The following is a 20,479-nucleotide window of genomic DNA, read 5'->3' on the forward strand; positions in this document are numbered from 1 at the left end:
CTTGGAGTTGACTGGGCTAGCTGGAGAGCTATTACACGAGAGAGGCACGTGACTTGCATATTATTGAAAGAAAGAAAAATGAAAAGAAAAAAAAACACGTGGCTAGTTGCCCATGATTGTAAATCAAGTTTTCCTTACTGTTCAAAATTGTAGATTAGAAATTTAGGATAAAATGATCAATGTATCTTCTAGTATAACAAGCAATTTTTTGTGTAATTTTCAGATTAATTCGAATAAGGCGTAATTAGTCATACAATAGTTTACATTAAAAAAAAAAAAAAAAATTCCACAAATAGTTACTCAACTATGACTCATTCGACACTTTGGTCACTAAAGTTTCAAATATATCACTTTGGTCACTCAACTATTACACTGTCAATCACTTAAGTCACCATAAGAGTATTTTTTATAATTTTTTTTAATGAAAAAAATTAACAAAGTGACTTAAGTGATTGACAATGTAATAGTTGAGTGACCAAAGTGATATATTTGAAACTTCAGTGACCAAAGTGTCGAATGAGTCATAGTTGAGTGACTATTTGTGAAATTTTCCCTAAAAAAAATATTTGTATTTGAGACTACGCGTGTCTATATTTTTTTTTGAAGGAATGACGACAAACTATATTAAGTAATAACCGAATGTTACATGAGGCGATGCAAAAGCATCGAAAGAAAACAAAAGAGCATAATGAGATGCACAATCGCATCTATAATAAAGAGAAAATAATAAAGGATAATAAGATGCACAAACGCATCTTGAATGAGAGGTAACCAGGATGTGACTTGATGTCGAACGACATCACTGCACTGCATATGTCACGAAAGCAGTGTAAATGTAATAGTAACAGTAACCGTAGCCGTAACCGTAACCGGTGTTATGATCACCTAGAAGAGGTGATTCACTCACCAGGAGTTCGAAAGTAACCGAGGGTGTCAAAAACTCGAAAATTATCAAACGAACTCCTAAGAACCAGAACCAGTACCAGTACCAGATCAATATGAGCAGCTGTCTCGGATCCAAGATCCGGGTTCGTAAGCGTCCAGGATCCCAAATACGGATCCAAATCAGGCCCGAGTCCAAAGTCAAGTCTGACACAGCAGCCTTGACAAGAACCCAAGCCCATGTGAATCTGATGAGGGCACCTAAACTCCTGGGCCCCCAAGCATCAGTTCCTCTCTGGGCACCCGACAGCCACCGCACCCAATCACCACTGATCTGAGCCGCTGTTCCGCCGCCGCGCCAACTCTGGCTCGAGCCACCCACCAGCCGGCGACAATGGTCCACAAACCCAGACGACCTGTTCAGAAGAAAGCCGCCGGTAGCAACTCCTAGAGAAGATGCACAAATATCAGCCTTCAACTCACAGAAACGACGCCACCAGTCATGCTGCTGCAGCTCACCGCAACTTCTCTCCGCAATCCTGATGTCGAATAGCAGAAAAAAAGACGCCGAACGGCCAGAATGATGCCAGGCGTGGAGAGAAATCGCGGACCAAATCTGACCCGACCCAGAAGACCGCAAAAGCTCCAATCGCGCCCGCCAAGATCGACCCAGATCTGCCAACGCCTCCGGCATCACGACACTACCTTTGAGTCGCGCTCGCCTAGGCCTAGACAAGCCACCACAAAACGGCACCACCATGGGGGATGCATAGGGATGCACATCAAGAGACAATCGATCTGGAACCCAAGTCTCCAACGCGTGTCTATATAAGATCATTTGTGTCAATATGCAAGAAAAGCCTAAAATTCAGATATTGTAACTGGGATTTTGTGGCCAATAAATACTTTCTAAAATAGAATGACGAGTGACGAGACAAGTAATTAACTTTGGGTATGCAGTATGCTTAGTATTATTTAATAAATCAAGAAAAAAAATTGAGATCTCAATCTTAATACTCGCCACTGAGGACTGACATTGCCCACCTCTATGACCAATTAGGTTTGGTTAACATCATATTCACAATCCTTAAAACAGAGGGAATTGTACTTGGGAATAGGAATCCTAATACATTTTTGGGTGGCAACTCAAAAGCCATTTTTGGCAACTCAAAAGCCGATTCCGTTTAGGAATAGGAATCATTGTGAGATATCGATCAGAGGCCCGGGCGCTGAGTATTTCACTATATAAAGACCTCAATGGCGTTGCAGAAGCAAACAATTTCTGAAAACATGGTCCAAGTCGGAGTCATGGGAAATCAGAAAAACGTTCCACAAACAATAGAGTGGACAATAGAGCACCACAAGCTCTTCGTGGACCTGCTGCTCCAGTCCGGCGGTTTCGAGAAAGTTCGCGCGTTCATACTAAAGAGGATGATGAAGACAGTGAAGGGTCTTACATGGTCAGCTGCGTTAGACCATTCTCGCCAGTTGGAACAACTACAGAAGCAAACTCAATCAGTTCTATTACGTCGTCCACCCCGAAAACCTTCTTGTAAACTCAGTGTTTTGGTGGACGATTTGGTGAGAGACTTGGAGGGTCTAATCATGGAACGTAAGCTGTCAACGTGGACACTCGAGCATCACAAGCGTGTGGTGGATGCTTTGGCAAAGGTGGGTGGCCTTGACATGGCAAACCCCATGGAGAAGACGGCGGTTAGGGTTTTGAGACTGATGGAAGAAGAGCGCCGCCAGGGTCTCACCGCACGGATGGTAACGAAGCATCTGATAGGGTTGCGCTATTTACAGAGGAGAACTCAGGAGGCCATTGTTAAAGCGGCAGAGAATAAAGCTAAACTTGGCTGCAGCGTCAGGAGGCCCAAAAAAGTGAAGGTGGGAAGAAAAAATAATAATAATCGACCAGCAGAGTGTCATGGCCTTTCGAATCATACGCTGGCGTAAAAATTGTATATCGAAGAAGCCACTCTTTTTTTTTTAGTGACTTCTTCTCTTTGTATTGAATGAAGGTTTTGCCAAAATAGCAATATGCCGGTAAAAGTCGCAATTGTATTTTATTGTAGTTCTATCAATCGGGTCAGGATCCTGGGACAATTTTTTACACTCTTTCTAAGCCCTTAAGATCAAAAGCATTCAATGATTCGGATTAATTTTGTAAATGATGTCAACATATCAGAAGATGATTGGACAAATGATGTGGCATCAAATTAATCGAAACAAAAAGATTAGATTAAACTTTTCTTTTTATTTTTTGAAAGATTAGATTAAACTTTTCTTTTTATAAGAAGCCATAAAATGAAAAAAAAATGCAGTTAGATGAATAGAAGAACACGATTAGAAAAAAAATTGAAGGAACTATGAAGACCCCAGCATAGCTCCATCATCTTCTCCAAGGTCCAAGTATTGAAATCAAGACAACTTAATTAATTCCCTAAGAGATTACAGTATTCTATTGTAGGATCTGTGCTCTGTTTGGTGGGAATTTTGACACTCATATTTCATGATTGTGATCATGACGGAGCAGGAGGATCAACCGGAGAGCATTTCCATAGTTCTCAGGTAATTAACTTCTCAATGAGTTTGGGATCTTCCCTTCCAAAAGATTTGAACACAACTCTAGGTTGATGATGGATGTTAAGTTTCCAATGGAACTTGAAATTTCACTGTGAAAGGCATTGGCAGAAAGAATTAAGGACTCAAGATGCATGGTTCAAACTATACAACCACTTAGGTATCAGAAGATTAAGAAATTTCATGGAGAGATCAATTTCCCTAAGAGACGTGATATTGTGTGGACTCCTGGAAATAGGACCTTGGAACTTGTAACGCTTTAGATGAACATAAATTAGATTTCTAAGACTGAAAACTCACCTTGGCATCAAAGAATAAAACTTGTTGTAAGAAAGATCAAGGATGGCAAGCGAAGTAAAATTGAAGATAGGTAAACGGGAATGCTATGAAGTCGACAACTGACCATGCGTAATTCCACCGAAGAGGGGAACATGTTTATCAGTAGCAACCAATGATCAGATGCCTTTCTAAGAGAAACATATAAGCAATAGAATTCCATATTCTCTTGGGTAATTAAGTTGTCTTCATTTCAATAAATGGACCTTGGAGAAGACGATGAAGATAGAGCTAGGGTTCTTCATTTTTCCTCTACTTCTTTTTCTAATCGTGTTCTTCTAATCATCTCATTGCAATTTTTTTTTTTAATTTTATGGCTTGTTATAAAAAGAAAAGTTTAATCCAATCTTTTTGTTTCAATTAATTTGATGCCACGTCATTTGTCCAATCATCTTTTGGTATGTTGACATCATTTACAAAATTAATCCGAGCCATTGAATGCTTTTAATCTCAAGGGCTTAGAAAGAGTGTAAAAAATTGTGTAAAATTGTGTGTCCCAGAATCCTGACCCCTATCAATCACATAACCCTTTTCCCCTAAAAATAGTTTTTTTTGTCCGAGCATCATTTCTCATTTAAAATTGTGGATTATAGTCAAAATCACATGTTCTTAGTTTCTCATCAAAAATTTTCTACCTAAAATTATGATTTTTTTTTTAAAACTGAGGGTACTTAAAAATCTCAAATCGTTGTTTTTCATGATTTTTCAAAATCAAAAGATCGAAATAGAATCATTAAAAATGAAAAAGAAAATCATTGATCCTGCAAGTTGGATATCTTGATCTGATTTTTCACTTTTGGATCAAGACAAGTTGCATCTAGCCAGGGTAAATATATGGTCCAAAAGAGATCCAAAAAGAGTTAAAATGGCCGAAATAAAAAAAAAACAGCCGAAGGCACTCCCGAGGTCCCCAGACCTGAGCTAGAAACAATCTCCATATTTTAAAGTGATTTATTAATAGGTAGAAGTGTTGGACCAACTTAATATTGTAAGATGAGGGTGGAGAACCTAAATTCCGACCAAATACAGATAAAAAAAGAAATAAAATATATGTTTTGACCTGTTAATGAGTTAATTAACCCAAATTGCTAGGCAACGATACAGCCTAGTTGATTCCATAGTGAGCTGGCTACTACGTACCCCAGATGCATATATCAAGGTCAGAGGGATTATTTTTAGGAAATTAACAGCTCAAGGGAATTATTAATGGGAAGTATGGTTAATTAGCTTTTTTTTTTTTTTGGAAATAAGTTAATTAGCTTTCTTTATACAATTAAGAATTGCAAGGGAAGGTAGTTAATACGTGCGTGTGACACAAGAAAGAGCTAGGGTTTCTCAACAATCAATTTTTTTTTTTGAATAATTCTCAACAATCAATATATAGGGACAGTTTAGGGTTCCATACGAGACGGACGGATTGAAAACATCAAACGCCTCCACCCAAAAATTGTTGAAATTTCGTGCTGTACGTTTTCTAATGATGGGGTGTCAGGTTCTCTCCTCTAATGCTTTTTAAATCGTTCGATGAATTATCTCAAGGAATTTAAGGTCTGATACGAGCAAACAAAATTATTTGAAGAGGTTATTCATCAAACCCCGCTACAACCTTTTTTGAGATTCATCGGGTCATTGGATTTTTATTAGACACATGGATGTGGACGCGGATGGTCAAGAACCAATGGAGTGGACGCTGGAGCACCACAAGACGTTTGTGGACATAGTGGTCCGGCTGGGTGGCTTTAACAAAATCGGAACACCGAGGATCGTAGTAGCAGAGATGATGAACAATGTGAAGGGTCTTTCCCAGAGAACCCTAGTGCAGCACATGGTTTGGTTTCAGCTAATAAACAAACGAACCCATTTATCATTGGGTCTCAGAACGAGGCCACCGCTGCAACCTTGTTCTGATTCGTACCAGAGTTTGGTGAGCCATTTTGAAGGTCTGCACGTGGCACCTCCTAAGAGGCTGTTGTCATCGTGGACGGTGGAGCATCACAAGCGGGTGGTGGAGGCAGTGACAAAGCTGGGTGGCCTGAGCAAGGCAACCCCGACGGTGGTTCTGAGGCTGATGGATGAGGAGCGCCGGCAGGGCCTCACCGTACGAACACTGAGGCTCCATCTTTCAGGTTTGCGGTATCTACAGAAGAAAACTCAGAAGTCTATTCATGAATGTAGCCAAGGCAAGGCGCTGAGAAATAGGAAAGTCAGTACCAAGTTCAAAAATTTTGTACAACATTGACACTAATTTAATTTTGACATTAATGATCTCTCTCTATCTTTTCTTTTTCTTTACAATTAGAGAGATATACGTGTGCTAGAAATCTAGGGACCAAAATTTCTAGACAATTTACTATGAGTTTATTATAAATTATCTCCTCTCCCTTCATACGCAGTTTCCTTCTCATATCAGTAAGTGTTAACTGTATGCATCGCACATGGCGAGTTTATCAAATCAAATTTCAAACCCTTGAAAAATCTTATTTTCATTGAAAAACAGATTTCTAAGTCACGTATAAGAAACATCATGGCCCAACTATCAACCGCTAGAAATCTATTCACATCCTCTACTCACGTAGGAATATTTTGGTCATACCAAATTGGATGCAACATTTCGACCCCTGAGGGCTGAGGCCCTGATATTGCTTCTCGATCAGATTCACCCAATATTCAAAAAGACGGAAAAATAATAATAACCTCAAATCTTCTTTAAATGCCACTAGACCAAATGATATTGCCAATTTTGGTGCTTTGGGTCAAGGACCCTTAATTCTATTATCAACCCAGCAAATTAGAAGGGGATCATCGGGATAGCTGATGTATGAAAATATTATCCTCTACTTTCCTTTAGGTTTGGGAATTATAGATCAATGAGGATTTTAGTCCGAGACGGAAGAGTTCAGACTGCTACACTATATATACATATATAACCGGTAATTAATTAGGAACTTTGTTAATCAAACCCTAAAGCAAACGAGTTTGATTCATAGAAACATGGAAGTTACTGACGGAGATCACCAAACCAGAAGAGACCCTTTGATCATAGGGTGGACGCTGGAGCACCACAAGCAGTTTTTAGAGTCGGTGGTGCGCAACGGTGGTTTTAACAAACCCTCAATTACTCCAATAGTAGTGGTGGACGTGCTGAACAAGGTCAACGGTCTTCGCCCGTATCCTATTGTGTACCACATGTTCTGGTTCCGAAAATTCCACAAAGAGAATGAATCCCTATTCAAGAAGTTGCCTGAGTTTGATTCTTTGGTGAGAGATTTTGCAGGCCTAGGCGTGGAAGGAGCAAAGTGCTGGTCGTCATGGACAGTAGAGCATTACAAGGAGGTGGTGGAGGCTATTATACAGCTGGGTGGCCTAGGCAACGCAACACCAGCGAAGCTCCTGGAGTTGGTGGACCGCCGCCTTGGCCTCACAGTAGAGATTCTAGAGCACATACTTTCGAGGTTGGAAACTTTGCAGGAAAGAACTCAAGAAGCTACGTATGGCCACGGCGGTCCACTGCGGCCAGGCAGGCAGAGAGTGAGTGGTAATGTAGTTCATCCTTACACTCGAGAGAAAATAATAAGAGATGAATCTACGAAACTAGCCACTATTCTCAAATCAAAAGTAGATGAAACAATCATGAGCCTCCGGCAACTCACAAGAAAACAAAGAATGGAATATTTGGAGGCAAAAGCAAGAGCAACAAGAGCAGAAAGAATGGAATATTTGGTGACAAGAGCAGCAAGAAGAATGGAAAATTTGGTGACAAAAATGGATCATATTAATTTGGGTCGATCCGGAAGTGAATCGAGTAAATAAAAGTACGTCGCTCATTAGTTAGGTTCAAATCTTGTTTTATGCTTTCTTTTTCTTGGTGAAGTCTGTACTGAATTTCTATGACAATGGTTCAATTCAATCATTTTTTATGATAATTGATATTTTTTGTTTTGAAGTTGATGAAATTTTTTACCGATCATGTACAATGCTAATGGTATAATAGCTATTTATTAAATTATTAATGATTAATGTTGATATAATTGATAAATGATATCTATTAATGCATATGGGGGCTTCAAGTTATCTTGTCTCTGGTTGCATGAATAATTTAGCCTTGGAGCTTTGTGTTTTAAAGCGCTTTGATGTCCTCCCTTGTAAGCCTAAAAGGGCTCCTCGAATTGTAGAAGTGAACCGGCTTCCTCCCATTCCTTTTAGTTTTTATTTTCTATACACAGACTGATTCTTCCAGAAAGATGGCTTGGCCATAATGAATGTAATTAAAATTGCATACATAAAGCTCATGGCATAAAAGAGCCATTGCTCAGATGAATGACATTGCCTATAATGCGGCTACCACATCTGATAGGCAATCAAAGTTGAAGTTGAGAGACACTTCTGTATTAATGAGAATAACCTGTAATTTGTATATTTGCTTCTACCATGTGAACAACAAAGTACAACAAAAAAAATGAGTGCCAATGAATCAATTGGACAGCGTATACACTTTCGGAGGAAAAAGAATTGGAGTCAGTCATTGGGTTAATAATTTAGGTTAATGATACTTTTTGCAACAAGCAAGCACACAGTCCTCCAGAAACTGAGTTAGCTCAGAAGTATACAGCTTCTGGTCATTTCTGAAATGATCAACATGAGGTGTCGAGACAAAGTTGCAAGCCCTAACCTCATATCCAGCCCTCCGCTGCTGTTTTATGAACGACTCCACAGATCCTGCAGGAATGACTCTGTCTGCCGAGCTGTAGATATTGATGGTTTTTTAGAAGGTAGAGAAGGTTAGTTCTTAGGAAAATGTGTGTAAGATTTGTTAGGACAAGGGTGTTAAGGTAAGAACTTGGAAGTTTGAAACAGAGGAGATGTTTTAAGTTTAGAAACAGAGGAGATGGTTATAAAACAGAGGAGCTGTGGTGACGTTGGTTAATTCATTACTATCATACAAGGCTTAATTGATACATATATATAGAGACCAAGTCCACCGACTTGCATAATTAACCGACCTTCCCTATGTGGTTAGTTTCACCGACTTGACATATGTGGTTAATTACTAACCACTCACTAATAGACAATTCTAGAACACACTACACATGATTAACTAAAAAGATTATTCTAGACTAAGACATGCTCTAGACATATGATCTAGATAACTAGAGATAGGTCTGGAAAATTCCAATGTGCATTAGTTATTTTAACACTCCTCCTTAATGCGCATTGGTGTTACTCCGAGCATGCCTCGAAGCATTTCAAATCTTGATCTTGTGAGCGCCTTCGTGAAGATATCTGCTAGTTGCAACTCTGTCTTGCAGTCCTGCAGCTCAATTTCTTTGTTGGTTGATGCTTCTCTTAAGAAGTGATGCTTGATATCGATGTGCTTCGTTCTGTTGTGAAACACCGGATTCTTTGTCATTGCAATAGCTGACTTGTTGTCGCTGCAAATCTTTGTAGCATTTGCTTGGTGCTCTCCCATGTCTTCAAAAATTCTTCTCAACCATATTGCTTGACATGCTGAGCTTGCCGCTGCTACGTACTCTGCTTCAGCTGATGACATAGCCACTGTATCTTGCTTTCTTGAAGACCATGAGAATATACCAGACCCGATTGTGAATGCATAGCCTGAAGTGCTTTTCATGTCATCCTTTGATCCAGCCCAGTCACTGTCTGTGTAGCCAAACAGTTCTGAATCATGGCCAACTGGCCTTGTTTTTGATGTAGGCCGATACCAGATACCATAGTTAATGGTGCCTTGAAGATATCTTAAGATTCTTTTTGCTGCACCATAATGTATTTGACTTGGACTATGCATGAATCTTGATAGAAGGCTTGTTGCGTACATAATATCGGGTCGAGTGGTAGTCAAATAAAGTAAGCTCCCAATGAGACTTCTATAGCATGACGCATTTGCTTTCGGAGATCCATCCTCCTTTCGAAGTTTCTCATTGGTGATGAGTGGAGTAGCCACGGCCTTGCACCCATTCATCTTGAACTTTTTCAAAAGATTTTGTGTATACTTCTTTTGGCATATAAAAATCCCATTTTCTTCTTGGTTTATCTCAATACCAAGAAAATAGTGCATTAGGCCAAGATCACTCATCTCAAATGTCCTCATCATGTCTCGTTTGAATTCTTGAATTATTTCTTCATTATCACTAGTATAAATTAGATCATCCACATATAAAGAGACGATGAGGATAGAGTTACCTTGAGTTTTGGTGTAGAGTGTTGGCTCACTCTGACTCCTTCTGAATCCGGCATTGATAAAGTATTTGTCAATGCGACTGTTCCATGCTCGTGGTGCTTGCTTAAGCCCATATAGAGCTTTCTTCAATCTAAACACTTTATCTTCTCCTCCTTGCTTTATGAAACCTTGTGGTTGCTCCACATAGATTTCTTCTTCAAGTTCTCCATTTAGAAATGCTGACTTAACATCAAGTTGGTAAATTTTCCATTTCTTTTGAGCTGCAAGAGCTACAAGAGCCCTTATGGTGTCAAACCTTGCAACTGGTGCAAAGGTCTCATTGTAATCTATCCCTGGCTGTTGTGAGTAGCCCTTAGCTACTAGTCTTGCTTTATACTTTTGTATTGAGCCATCGGGATTGAACTTGGTCTTATAGACCCATTTGACACCAATTATTTCTTTATTTGATGGGCGCTCTACAAGCTCCCATGTTTTATTTTTTTCAATTGTTTTAATTTCTTCTTCCATAGCTTTTTTCCAATTTTCTTCTTTTACTGCAACTTCAAAACTCTCAGGTTCTAAAGACATGAAATTGCATGTTTCATATATATCCCTCAATGACTTTACTCTTCTAGGTGGTGACTCTGGATCAGAATCATTTTGGTTTGGTGGAAGAGTATTAGAGGGCGTACCTGGAGTGTCACGCCCCGAATTTTGAATAATAAATTCAAATCCGAAACATGAATAATTACAATTACAAAAATTCAAATTATTATTTTTAACTTTCAGAGTAACACGCCTCACACACTTAATATTACAATTCATTCTCACAAGCAATATTGTAAAGCTCTAAATGAGCATAACACACCTCACAACTTACAATTGCTGTAAAACTATAACAATTGCTCTAACCGCACGATCACCGTCCTGGTTCTCCTGTCCTGTAGGATTACCCGCTACACAATTTGAATAGTGTACCGGGAGTTGCAACAACACAAAACCCGGTAAGCTTTTTACAGCTAGTATGAGTAAACAAGAAAGAACTGTTGATTTTAAATTACAATTCTTATAACTCAACAACACAACCAACAATCTCAACATCCACGACGCAAACGTCAAATCAATTCAATATCACCACTTTGGTCCTATCACACAACACTATCACCACTTTGGTCCTATCTCACAACACTACCACCACTTTGGTCCCATCCCATAACACGTTAGAGCTCTAACTGCCTCGTTACCTCTGACACCTTGGCCTAGGGTCAAGCAACGGCAAAAATACTTCGGTTAACACTATAACCGTCGCGCTTTGGACATCCCCGTCCTCAGCACACAACTTCGGTTAATAATAAACCGTTGCACCTTGGACATCCCCGTCCTCAGCACACAAACACTCCGGTTATCCTTAACCGTCGAACTTCGGACACCTCATCCTCAGAACCCTACATTCTCTAACTCTATACATCCTCCAATGTAAATCATGAATATTAACAAGAACTCATCAATCATGTTCATCACATATAAATATGGTAAGTCACATGTCAATTCATAATAATTTAATCATCCCAATTCCACACTCTTCAATGTCACACCATTCACATATAATCACGTAAATATATATATACATAATTATCCGCTCAGGAATAATCACTAATACCAACTATAGTTCACATGCAATAAAACTGAGAAATTCATTTGTATAGTAAAAATCATTTTACTTACCCATGGACCGTAGTTGATCAAGTCCATATGATTTTAAAACAAATATTTATTCCATAAATATTTTCACGCAATTACGACAAAATAAGGTAATTAAATTTATTCGGTTCGTAATATGAACCACGTGAGGTTTACTCACCTCTAAATTCCCGCTGCGTCTTCTTAACAGCTCAAAATACAATTTCACGAATCGTCCGCCAAATCAAACTGTCGATCACCTAATCAAACATGACCTTAACTTAGCCAATAACTCAAAAACATAATCAAACGACAATCCAACGGTCGGATTGAAATTAAATGACGATCCAACGGTCGGATCCTCACGGATCGCCTTCCTAATCACTGTTTTGCATTTATACGAAGATCCAACGGTCGGATCTTCGCCCATGACCACACAAAGCCGCTGGGACAGTCATAAGATCATCATATCAAAACTACAAGTTCATCTGACGGTCCTAACTTCACATATCATGAATCAAACGATCGAAATCGATCGAAACGTAAAAAATTCATAACTTAATCATATGATATCCAAAAATTGCGTATAATATATCAAAATGATCGTATTGAAATATAGAATCTGAAAATGTACAGAAACCGTATTTTTGACCCCCGGAGGTGGCCGGAAAGGGCCGCCGGAGTTAGGGACAGAGCCGCAGCCGACCACCGCCAATGGTGTCGGGGCCAGGCTGCTCCGCTTCGTCTCATCATGCCTAATGATTTTCTTAACTAGCATGTAAGCTGAAGATGACCGGAAGGGATAGGAATTACCTCAAACCAGTCGGGTTGGCCGGAAAAAACCCCAGAAACCGGCGAGCTCCTAGTTCGACGTAAAAACTGCAACTTCAGGCCTCGATTCCTTCTGGAGAGTTGTTAAGAAAATCAAGGTGAACTCAGTGGTTCAAAAATCAATCAAAACGATGCACTACAGCTCGAGATATCACGATCGAAAGGTTTTGGTTTTCGATCGAAAACCGGTCGAGCTCCGACGAACGTGAAACCGGTCACTCCAGGTGCGATCCTTCTAGTATGATGATCAGCAGGTTGAGGCGAGTTCATAGAGCTAAGGATCGAAAGTTTTGGTGGCCGGAGCTAGGAGAAAACCGGCGTTGACTAAAGTCGAACTCAAATCGGACCGGGCTTGCCGCCGCCGCTACAGGCCGCGCCACCGTGCAAGGCTGCCACAGACAGGTGCGCAAGGACCATACGAAGCCAATGGAAGAAGTTTGGTGAGGATCGGTGGCCGGAGGAGGAAGAAATAGCCGGAAGAAAATCGAAGGCGATTTCCGGTCGGGGGAGGGGGAGGGGCTGCAGCTCAATTTCCATTTTTGGAAGTTTCTGAAATTATTTTCGGAAATTTCCGAAAATGGAAGATTTATACTAAATTGGAAACTTTTTCAAAAAAATCATAACTAATTCATACGAACTCCGATTTTTGCGTTCTACATATGCACGCGATCGTATCGACGAGCTCTACAACTTTCATGAAGGGAGTTTTCCCAAATTCCATACATATAAAAAGTCGATTTTCGCGTGCCCCTAAATAACGTACGTTTTCGAAAATTAATCGTTCGAACTAATTCCACAACTTCTCCGAGCCTCGTACTCGCTCCCACTATTGTGAAATCATTTCTAAAAATCCACGGAAATTAATTTGGATTTTTTTTTCGGGGTATTACATGGAGGTTCTGAAGTTGCTTCTTCATATGCTTCTTCTCTCAACTGGTTTGGAGGAGTCATTTGCTTCTTTCTTGTTGGGACAAAAATTTTCTTCTCAACTTCTTCTTTATCCCAATTCCAAGAAGCAGATTCATCAAACTTGACATCTCTGCTGATCATAAGCTTCTTGGTTTTTGGATTATATACTCGATAGCCTTTAGACTGCGAGCTGTAACCGACAAATATGCCAACTTCTGATTTTTCTTCCAGCTTATGTCTTTTAACTGCTGGAATATGGACATAACATATGCACCCAAAGACTTTGAGATGCTTCGCCGACGGCTTTCGATTGTTCCAAGCTTCAATTGGGGTCTTGTCTTGTAGAGCTTTCGTTGGGCATCTATTTAGCAGGTATACTGCTGTATATACTGCCTCTGCCCAAAAGGTCTTTGGCAGGCCTTTTTCATATAACATTGACCTTGCCATCTCCATCACAGTTCTATTTTTTCTTTCGGAGACTCCATTTTGTTCTGGAGTATAGCCCACTGTCAACTGGTGCTCTACTCCTTCATCTTCACAGAATTTATTGAATTGATTAGAGGTATATTCTTTACCTCTATCACTTCTGAGAACTTTGATATATCGGCCACTTTGTTTTTCAACATGATTTTTGAACTTTTGAAAAATCTTGAATACTTCAGACTTCTCACGTAGAAAGTAGACCCATGTCATTCTTGTATAATCATCTATGAAAAGAATGAAGTACCTGCTTTGATCAAGAGATGGCGTCCTCATGGGTCCACAGACATCGGTATGCACTAGCTCCAAGTAATCTTTTGCTCTCCAAGCTTTTCCTGAAGGAAATGCTTGTCGATGTTGCTTGCCAAGCTGACAGCCTTTACAGACACCTTCAATCTCCTTTATGCTTGGCAAGTCTCTCATCATCTTTTTTTGAGAGAGAATTTTTAGTGCACGAAGATTAAAGTGGCCGAATCGTTTATGCCATAGCCATGAATCTTCTACTTCTGCTTTCATGGCCATATGTAGCCACTGGATAGGAAAATTTCTATTTTCCATCCTTATTTTAAAATTCAATCTTCTTTTTTTATCAAATATTTTGCAGGAGTCTCCAGAAAATAATAGAGCATAACCATTTTCCATCATTTGGCCAACACTGAGTAAATTATGCTCTAAAGTAGGAACTAATAAAACATCATCAATATATTTAGTTCCTAAATTAGTCTGGATGGAGATCGTACCTTTTCCTTTTGTGTGCACCAAGTCACCATTCCCCAATTTCACTTTTGACTTCCTTGATGTATCAAGGTTGGTGAAGATGGATTCATCGCCACACATGTGATTGCTACAGCCACTGTCGACAAACCACTTCCTGTTCTTCTCCTCAAATGCAGCTTGACAAGAATAGAACAGGTGCTCGTCCTCCACATTCTCTTCTGAAAAATTGGCTCGGGGTTTCTTCTTGAGTTGACAATTTTTCTCTATATGGCCGAATCTGTTGCAATTTCGGCATTTTGGTTTGCCCCGGAACCAACAGTCTAATTCTCTATGATTAATCTTTTTACAAATTCCACAAGGAGGATAATTTCTTTTCTCCCTTATATCTTTTTTATTTTCCCAAATTTTGGGTCTTTCTCCTCCTCTAGAAGATTCATTCAACTTTGCATCTTTTTTATATTTCTGAGATCGTAGATTGAGTTTAGACTGGAATGCACTCTCTACAGGAGTTTCATTCCGACTACTCAATCTTTTTTCATAAGCTTCTAAAGAGCCTATTAGTTCTGTCACCGAAAGAGTTGAATGTCTTTAGAATTTTCGATGGCAGTAACTATTGGGTCATATTTTTCAGTGAGACTAATAAGTATTTTTTCGACTACTCTAGTCTCACTAATATTTTCACCATAGGCTCTTATTTGATTCACAATTTCCTTGAGTCTGGAATAATAATCTTTAACGATCTCAGACTTTCATTTTCAAGTTTTCTAGATCTCTCCTCATTGTTTGTAGTTTAACAGCACGTACCTTTGCCGTCCCTTGAAACTCCTCCTTCAACATGTCCCAAGCTTCCTTCGCCGTAGAAGCTCCCATGATTCTTGAGAAGTTTGCATCATCTACTGCTTGTTGAATAGCGTAGAGAGCATTCGCATCTCTTTGTTTCTCCTTCTTTTCTTGCCGTAATTGCTCCACGGTGGGATTTTCCGGCGTTGAGAACCCTTTGTCAACTATGTCCCATAGATCTTGGGACATAAAATAGGTTCTCATTTTGATGCTCCAGAAGTCGTAATTTTCCCCTGAGAAGATGGGAAGAGGAAGGGATGTTTGATTGGATGTAGAGGTCGACATGGTGGACTCAAGTGTTACGCCCTGAATTGATCGGAACTGCTCTGATACCACTGATGGTTTTTTAGAAGGTAGAGAAGGTTAGTTCTTAGGACAATGTGTGTAAGATTTGTTAGGACAAGGGTGTTAAGGTAAGAACTTGGAAGTTTGAAACAGAGGAGATGTTTTAAGTTTAGAAACAGAGGAGATGGTTATAAAACAGAGGAGCTGTGGTGACGTTGGTTAATTCATTACTATCATACAAGGCTTAATTGATACATATATATAGAGACCAAGTCCACCGACTTGCATAATTAACCGACCTTCCCTATGTGGTTAGTTTCACCGACTTGACATATGTGGTTAATTACTAACCACTCACTAATAGACAATTCTAGAACACACTACACATGATTAACTAAAAAGATTATTCTAGACTAAGACATGCTCTAGACATATGATCTAGATAACTAGAGATAGGTCTGGAAAATTCCAATGTGCATTAGTTATTTTAACAGATATATAATTGCGGACAGCTTGGTTGTCGTGCTGACAGTAAGCCCAAAATATCAGAAAGCCTCCTGTTCACTGTAAGAAGATTCAAAACCACCTCAAAGAACTTCTCCAAAACTAAAAGCAAAGCTGCCTCAGTTACTGCAGGTTTAGGTGCCACTCCTTTGCTGTCAATCAAAACATCCATGCCTGACTCACTAGCGTCTACTCTGGTGGTCCCTTTTGTTGCTACACTATGCTTTTTCAGAAAGGCTGCAGAGAAACCAGAGGCCCAGACCTGCGGGTCAGGTGCTGCAACAGGTGCGGAATCCACAACGCATCCCCGAATCCTGCCCATTATTGAAGGATCGTGCCTCTTCTGGAACTTCTCCAACATTACACCATACGTTAACCATCCAGTGTTGCTAAAAGTATGAAAAAGTAAGTTCTTTCCCGGCTCTTCTTCTAACCAATCAGCCAAATGAGTTACAAGCAAGTCAATATGCTCTTCCACTTTACCACCAGGCTGGTATTTAAGAATTTCAGCCATGGGTAAAGTAAAAGTAATGGCGTGAAACCCCTGCGAAGTATACCAGTCAGCATACCTCTTAAGATGCTTTTGCTTTGGTCCTAACCATCCCAGCAAAACCACCACAGTCCTCATCTTTGCTGATGAACAATCGGAGGTACCGGAAACATCTAATGCATTTGGCTCAGGCAAATGCCATCTGTAGGAGACCTCAGGGACGGAAGTAGATGATGATATATCATGTTTATAAGCAGTTGGGTTCGGCGCTTTGCCCAAGTCTGCAGAGTGATACAACTTAAGAAGAGCAGGGGAAGATGCAACCAAAGAATACAGCAATTTGGGACCAGAATTGCAGTCGGAATTGGGAATTGGGAAGTTAATGTTGGGAACAGGTACTTGAATTCTGGAGATAAAGGACAAGTTTGCAAGCTTAGAAACCGAAATGGCTGAAACGCATGATGAGGAAGAAGTTGATAAGTCGGTGGAGGTAGAAGAGTGGTTGGATTTGTGAGAAGGCAGTATGAGAGAGAAGTCGGAAGAAAATGAAGCAAAGCCAACAGCGGCGGCGGCAATGAGAGGTCGTTGAAGATTCCAGACAAGGAACTCATGGTGAAAATCTCAATCTCCTTCTCATGCCAATATCACCATATATAATAATTACCCAATGTATAATAGAATCTAGTTCGATGGAGGTAGACACACCACTACAATTATAAGCAACTGCCACACACACTATTCGTGACAAATTTGGGCCAAAGGCCACATATGTGTGTGTCTAAGAGCCATTGCCACATTGCAGCCACGTTTCTTTGGGTCAGTGCTCTGTGGGCCGGTTGCTTTGGCAAGAATACCCACGCTTCACTCTCTACGTGACTTGTTTTTCATTTTTGACATGATGGGTCCCATTTCTTTATATAAAATGTTGGGGGCCAAAGTTAGTATTATATTATTCTAGTATGGCCACACTTATGCTGGGTTCGTGTCTTCATCAATACAAATATTAAAAAAAAAAAAAATTGATTAAAATGAATTCTCAATATCTGAAATTTTTTCTGGTATATATAATGAAAATCCAATATCTGTGTATTGAATATACAACAATAATTTCCTATATTGTAAAAATCAACTAAATAGATAAATAAATCTTTCTATGCAAACTTTAGTACATCAATAGTGTTATACTTCTCTAAATACTAACCAACAAACCAAATGGCTTATGACCTCAACTTCTCCCAGCCTCCAACAACAGCTCTAACATGATTGAAAATTTTATACATAAGTAGATCTGTAATCTCTACATACCATATACTAATTGACCTTGCCTTAACTTCTCATTGTCTTGAACACCAGTTCAGACTCTTCAAAATTCAACATGGAAACTGGATACTCTGAGTTGGACTTGATATAAATTATCCTGATACAGAAATAATAAAAAATAGCGTATCAAATAGGTATCAACTCCAAGCATACAAATTATATATATTGTTTAAAACAGCAGTACTATATATATGCTAGAATTATAGCTAGTTAGGTTACCTTCTCAGTGAGTAACGTATTCTTGTGTGCTCCTGTGCTTAAGTTTTGTTCTATCATACGCTTTTGTAGCTGTCTGTTTGAAACGATAACCTCCTAACACATTATGTCTGAGAAAAGATTAAATACCAATAACAATGGTGTAAGACAGTTTACAATGACTAATTTGAACATAGGAAGAAAAAGACTCACTAACCCAATTAACTGATACTGTAGTTCGATCGAGACATGCAGCAATAGCAGAAATTCACCGTTTGGAACATGAATACGTTGATTAGTCTAACAAGCATATGAGATGCGGTTGATTAGTCAGTGGCATTGAATCATCTTCAATTCACAAATTTAAATTGTTTCAATGTTGTCATTTTTCTTGGATTTAACAAGTAATAAGCAACATGAACTGAATTTCCCTTGAAGCCATATGATCAAAGTCATAAAACACAAGAACTTTGATGGTAGAGCAGTAAACTATCACAAGTTTTTAACAGAAGGCTAAGCTTGTAGGTTTTGGTAAAACTAATTTATCCTAGAAATTCAAATGACGATAATTGTAATGTAGTTATTAGCATTTCAGTACCATGTTGGTTTATAGAAAAGTACCTGAGGTTTGATGGCTATTTTATCATCAACTATCCAAGTTCCTGCACAGTTGACAGAGTTTACCAAATCCCTCTCCAAGCCTAGAAACTCTAGTCAATAATATACGAAACACTATCGTGTAGATCGATAAAATACTAGATATACGTTTTCAATACAAATGAAAACTATAATGAGTCAAAGAGATGTCGCATATTTTGGGATTTCTTCAAGTGTTCCGAGTCCAGTCAATTAATGACAAATAATGTGTAGCTATAACATAAATTTACCTGCTTGAGCAAGTAACAAATCTTTGTCTTCTCTTGTTCGTCGTTTCCTGAAGTTCTTTCTTCCATATTACTGACTGCAAAATCAGCATCAATTGTAATTTAATAAAATGCTAAACAAAAGATATATATGCCAAGTCCTCCAAGAACTGAAAAAATGAAAGTAAAACCATGATGATGATTGGAGGAGGGCTTGGCATATTTCAGTTTTCTGTTGCAGCTTTCTGTTCCATATCCTGAAGATCTGAGCTTGTAGAAGTTAAACCTTATAAAGCGCCTAGTCCAATAAACAATCGTTAAATATTCAATAAAATCAAAGCATCAGATACCAAATACCCAAAAAAACTAGATCAGAAGATAGTTGCCTGATCGATGTGGTTTTCCCTACTTGCAGAACCCAATCAAAAAAGACAACCTAATATCGATTACCAACCAGGACATGAGAATCTAACAATTGAAATGGAGGCACCAACAAAAAAAAAAAGAGCTCCTCACCAGAAAAGAGATCATTGGTTGGTGACTGATAAGTAGTTCGGAATGCTGATGGAGTGCCATAGAAATGGATTCAGATGGGTTGATGGGTAGATCTGAGAGGAAATATGGCACTAGATTCAACACAGGCAACAACAGAGAGAGAGAGAGAGATGTTTTGCAGAATAGATCTATAATTAATAATTTGATATAGTGAGAGAAGGCTTTCTTTAGCTTCCTCCAATTTTAATTATTATTTTTTGAGGCATACAGATGTCACCCATTCGCTACTCTCATCGTAAAATAAATAAAAAACAACCCTCACTCATGAAGTTTAATAATAAAAAAAACACCCACTCAATAAGCAAATAATAAAAAATGTAAAAAAAAATTATGAAAATTGCGCCCAGTCATTGTTTCTAGTAAAGAAGACTTTCATAAATATAAAATAATACATAGAAACCCCTAATGGTTTGTGCGTGGGAGCTATAGACACCAACTTGTTCAAAAACAGTGGGTATGACTCATTATCCACCATTCCTTCATTTCGTGGCAATATTTGTGTGGCTGTTGCCCACAATTGTTGTGGTGACAGCTAGAGAGATTCGGAAACCAAGCTGCAATGGGAATAATGAATCAAGTATATGAATGTTGAACAAGGAAGAGTGGGAAACAGAATCAGAATAAAAATGGAAATCACGCGAGAATCAACCAAATAATAAATGGAGGAGGGAACAGAAAGCTGTAGCGTTAGGTTATTCGCCAATCGTTCTTCCCTTGCCTTGGACTCAAGAAACGAAAACAAAATCAAAATCGGAAGCTGGCTTACGAGACCAACGAAATGATGCCACGTGTTTATCCTAGTCATCCCTGCGAGTCAACGGTGACCGATTG

The 20,479-nt window shown here is 39.1% G+C and overlaps 1 protein-coding gene and 1 long non-coding RNA gene across 2 annotated transcripts; both read right to left on the reverse strand.

The window, feature by feature from the left end:
- Positions 1–15,337: 15,337 nt before the first annotated feature.
- Positions 15,338–17,326, reverse strand: LOC133716848 (uncharacterized). Its single transcript, XM_062143501.1, has 3 exons — positions 17,277–17,326; positions 16,232–17,121; positions 15,338–15,615 (listed from the first exon to the last, which is right to left on the reverse strand). Exons 1-3 carry the CDS (start codon positions 17,324–17,326, stop codon positions 15,338–15,340), a joined length of 1,218 nt encoding a protein of 405 aa, XP_061999485.1.
- A 1,041-nt stretch (positions 17,327–18,367) lies between these two features.
- On the reverse strand, positions 18,368–19,444 carry LOC133717110 (uncharacterized). Its single transcript, XR_009849412.1, has 3 exons — positions 19,118–19,444; positions 18,852–18,892; positions 18,368–18,530 (listed from the first exon to the last, which is right to left on the reverse strand). It is a non-coding gene; the product is annotated as an uncharacterized LOC133717110 (long non-coding RNA).
- Positions 19,445–20,479: the final 1,035 nt, after the last annotated feature.

This window comes from Rosa rugosa, chromosome 6 (genome assembly GCF_958449725.1).
Source record: "Rosa rugosa chromosome 6, drRosRugo1.1, whole genome shotgun sequence".
Taxonomy (NCBI): domain Eukaryota; kingdom Viridiplantae; phylum Streptophyta; class Magnoliopsida; order Rosales; family Rosaceae; genus Rosa; species Rosa rugosa.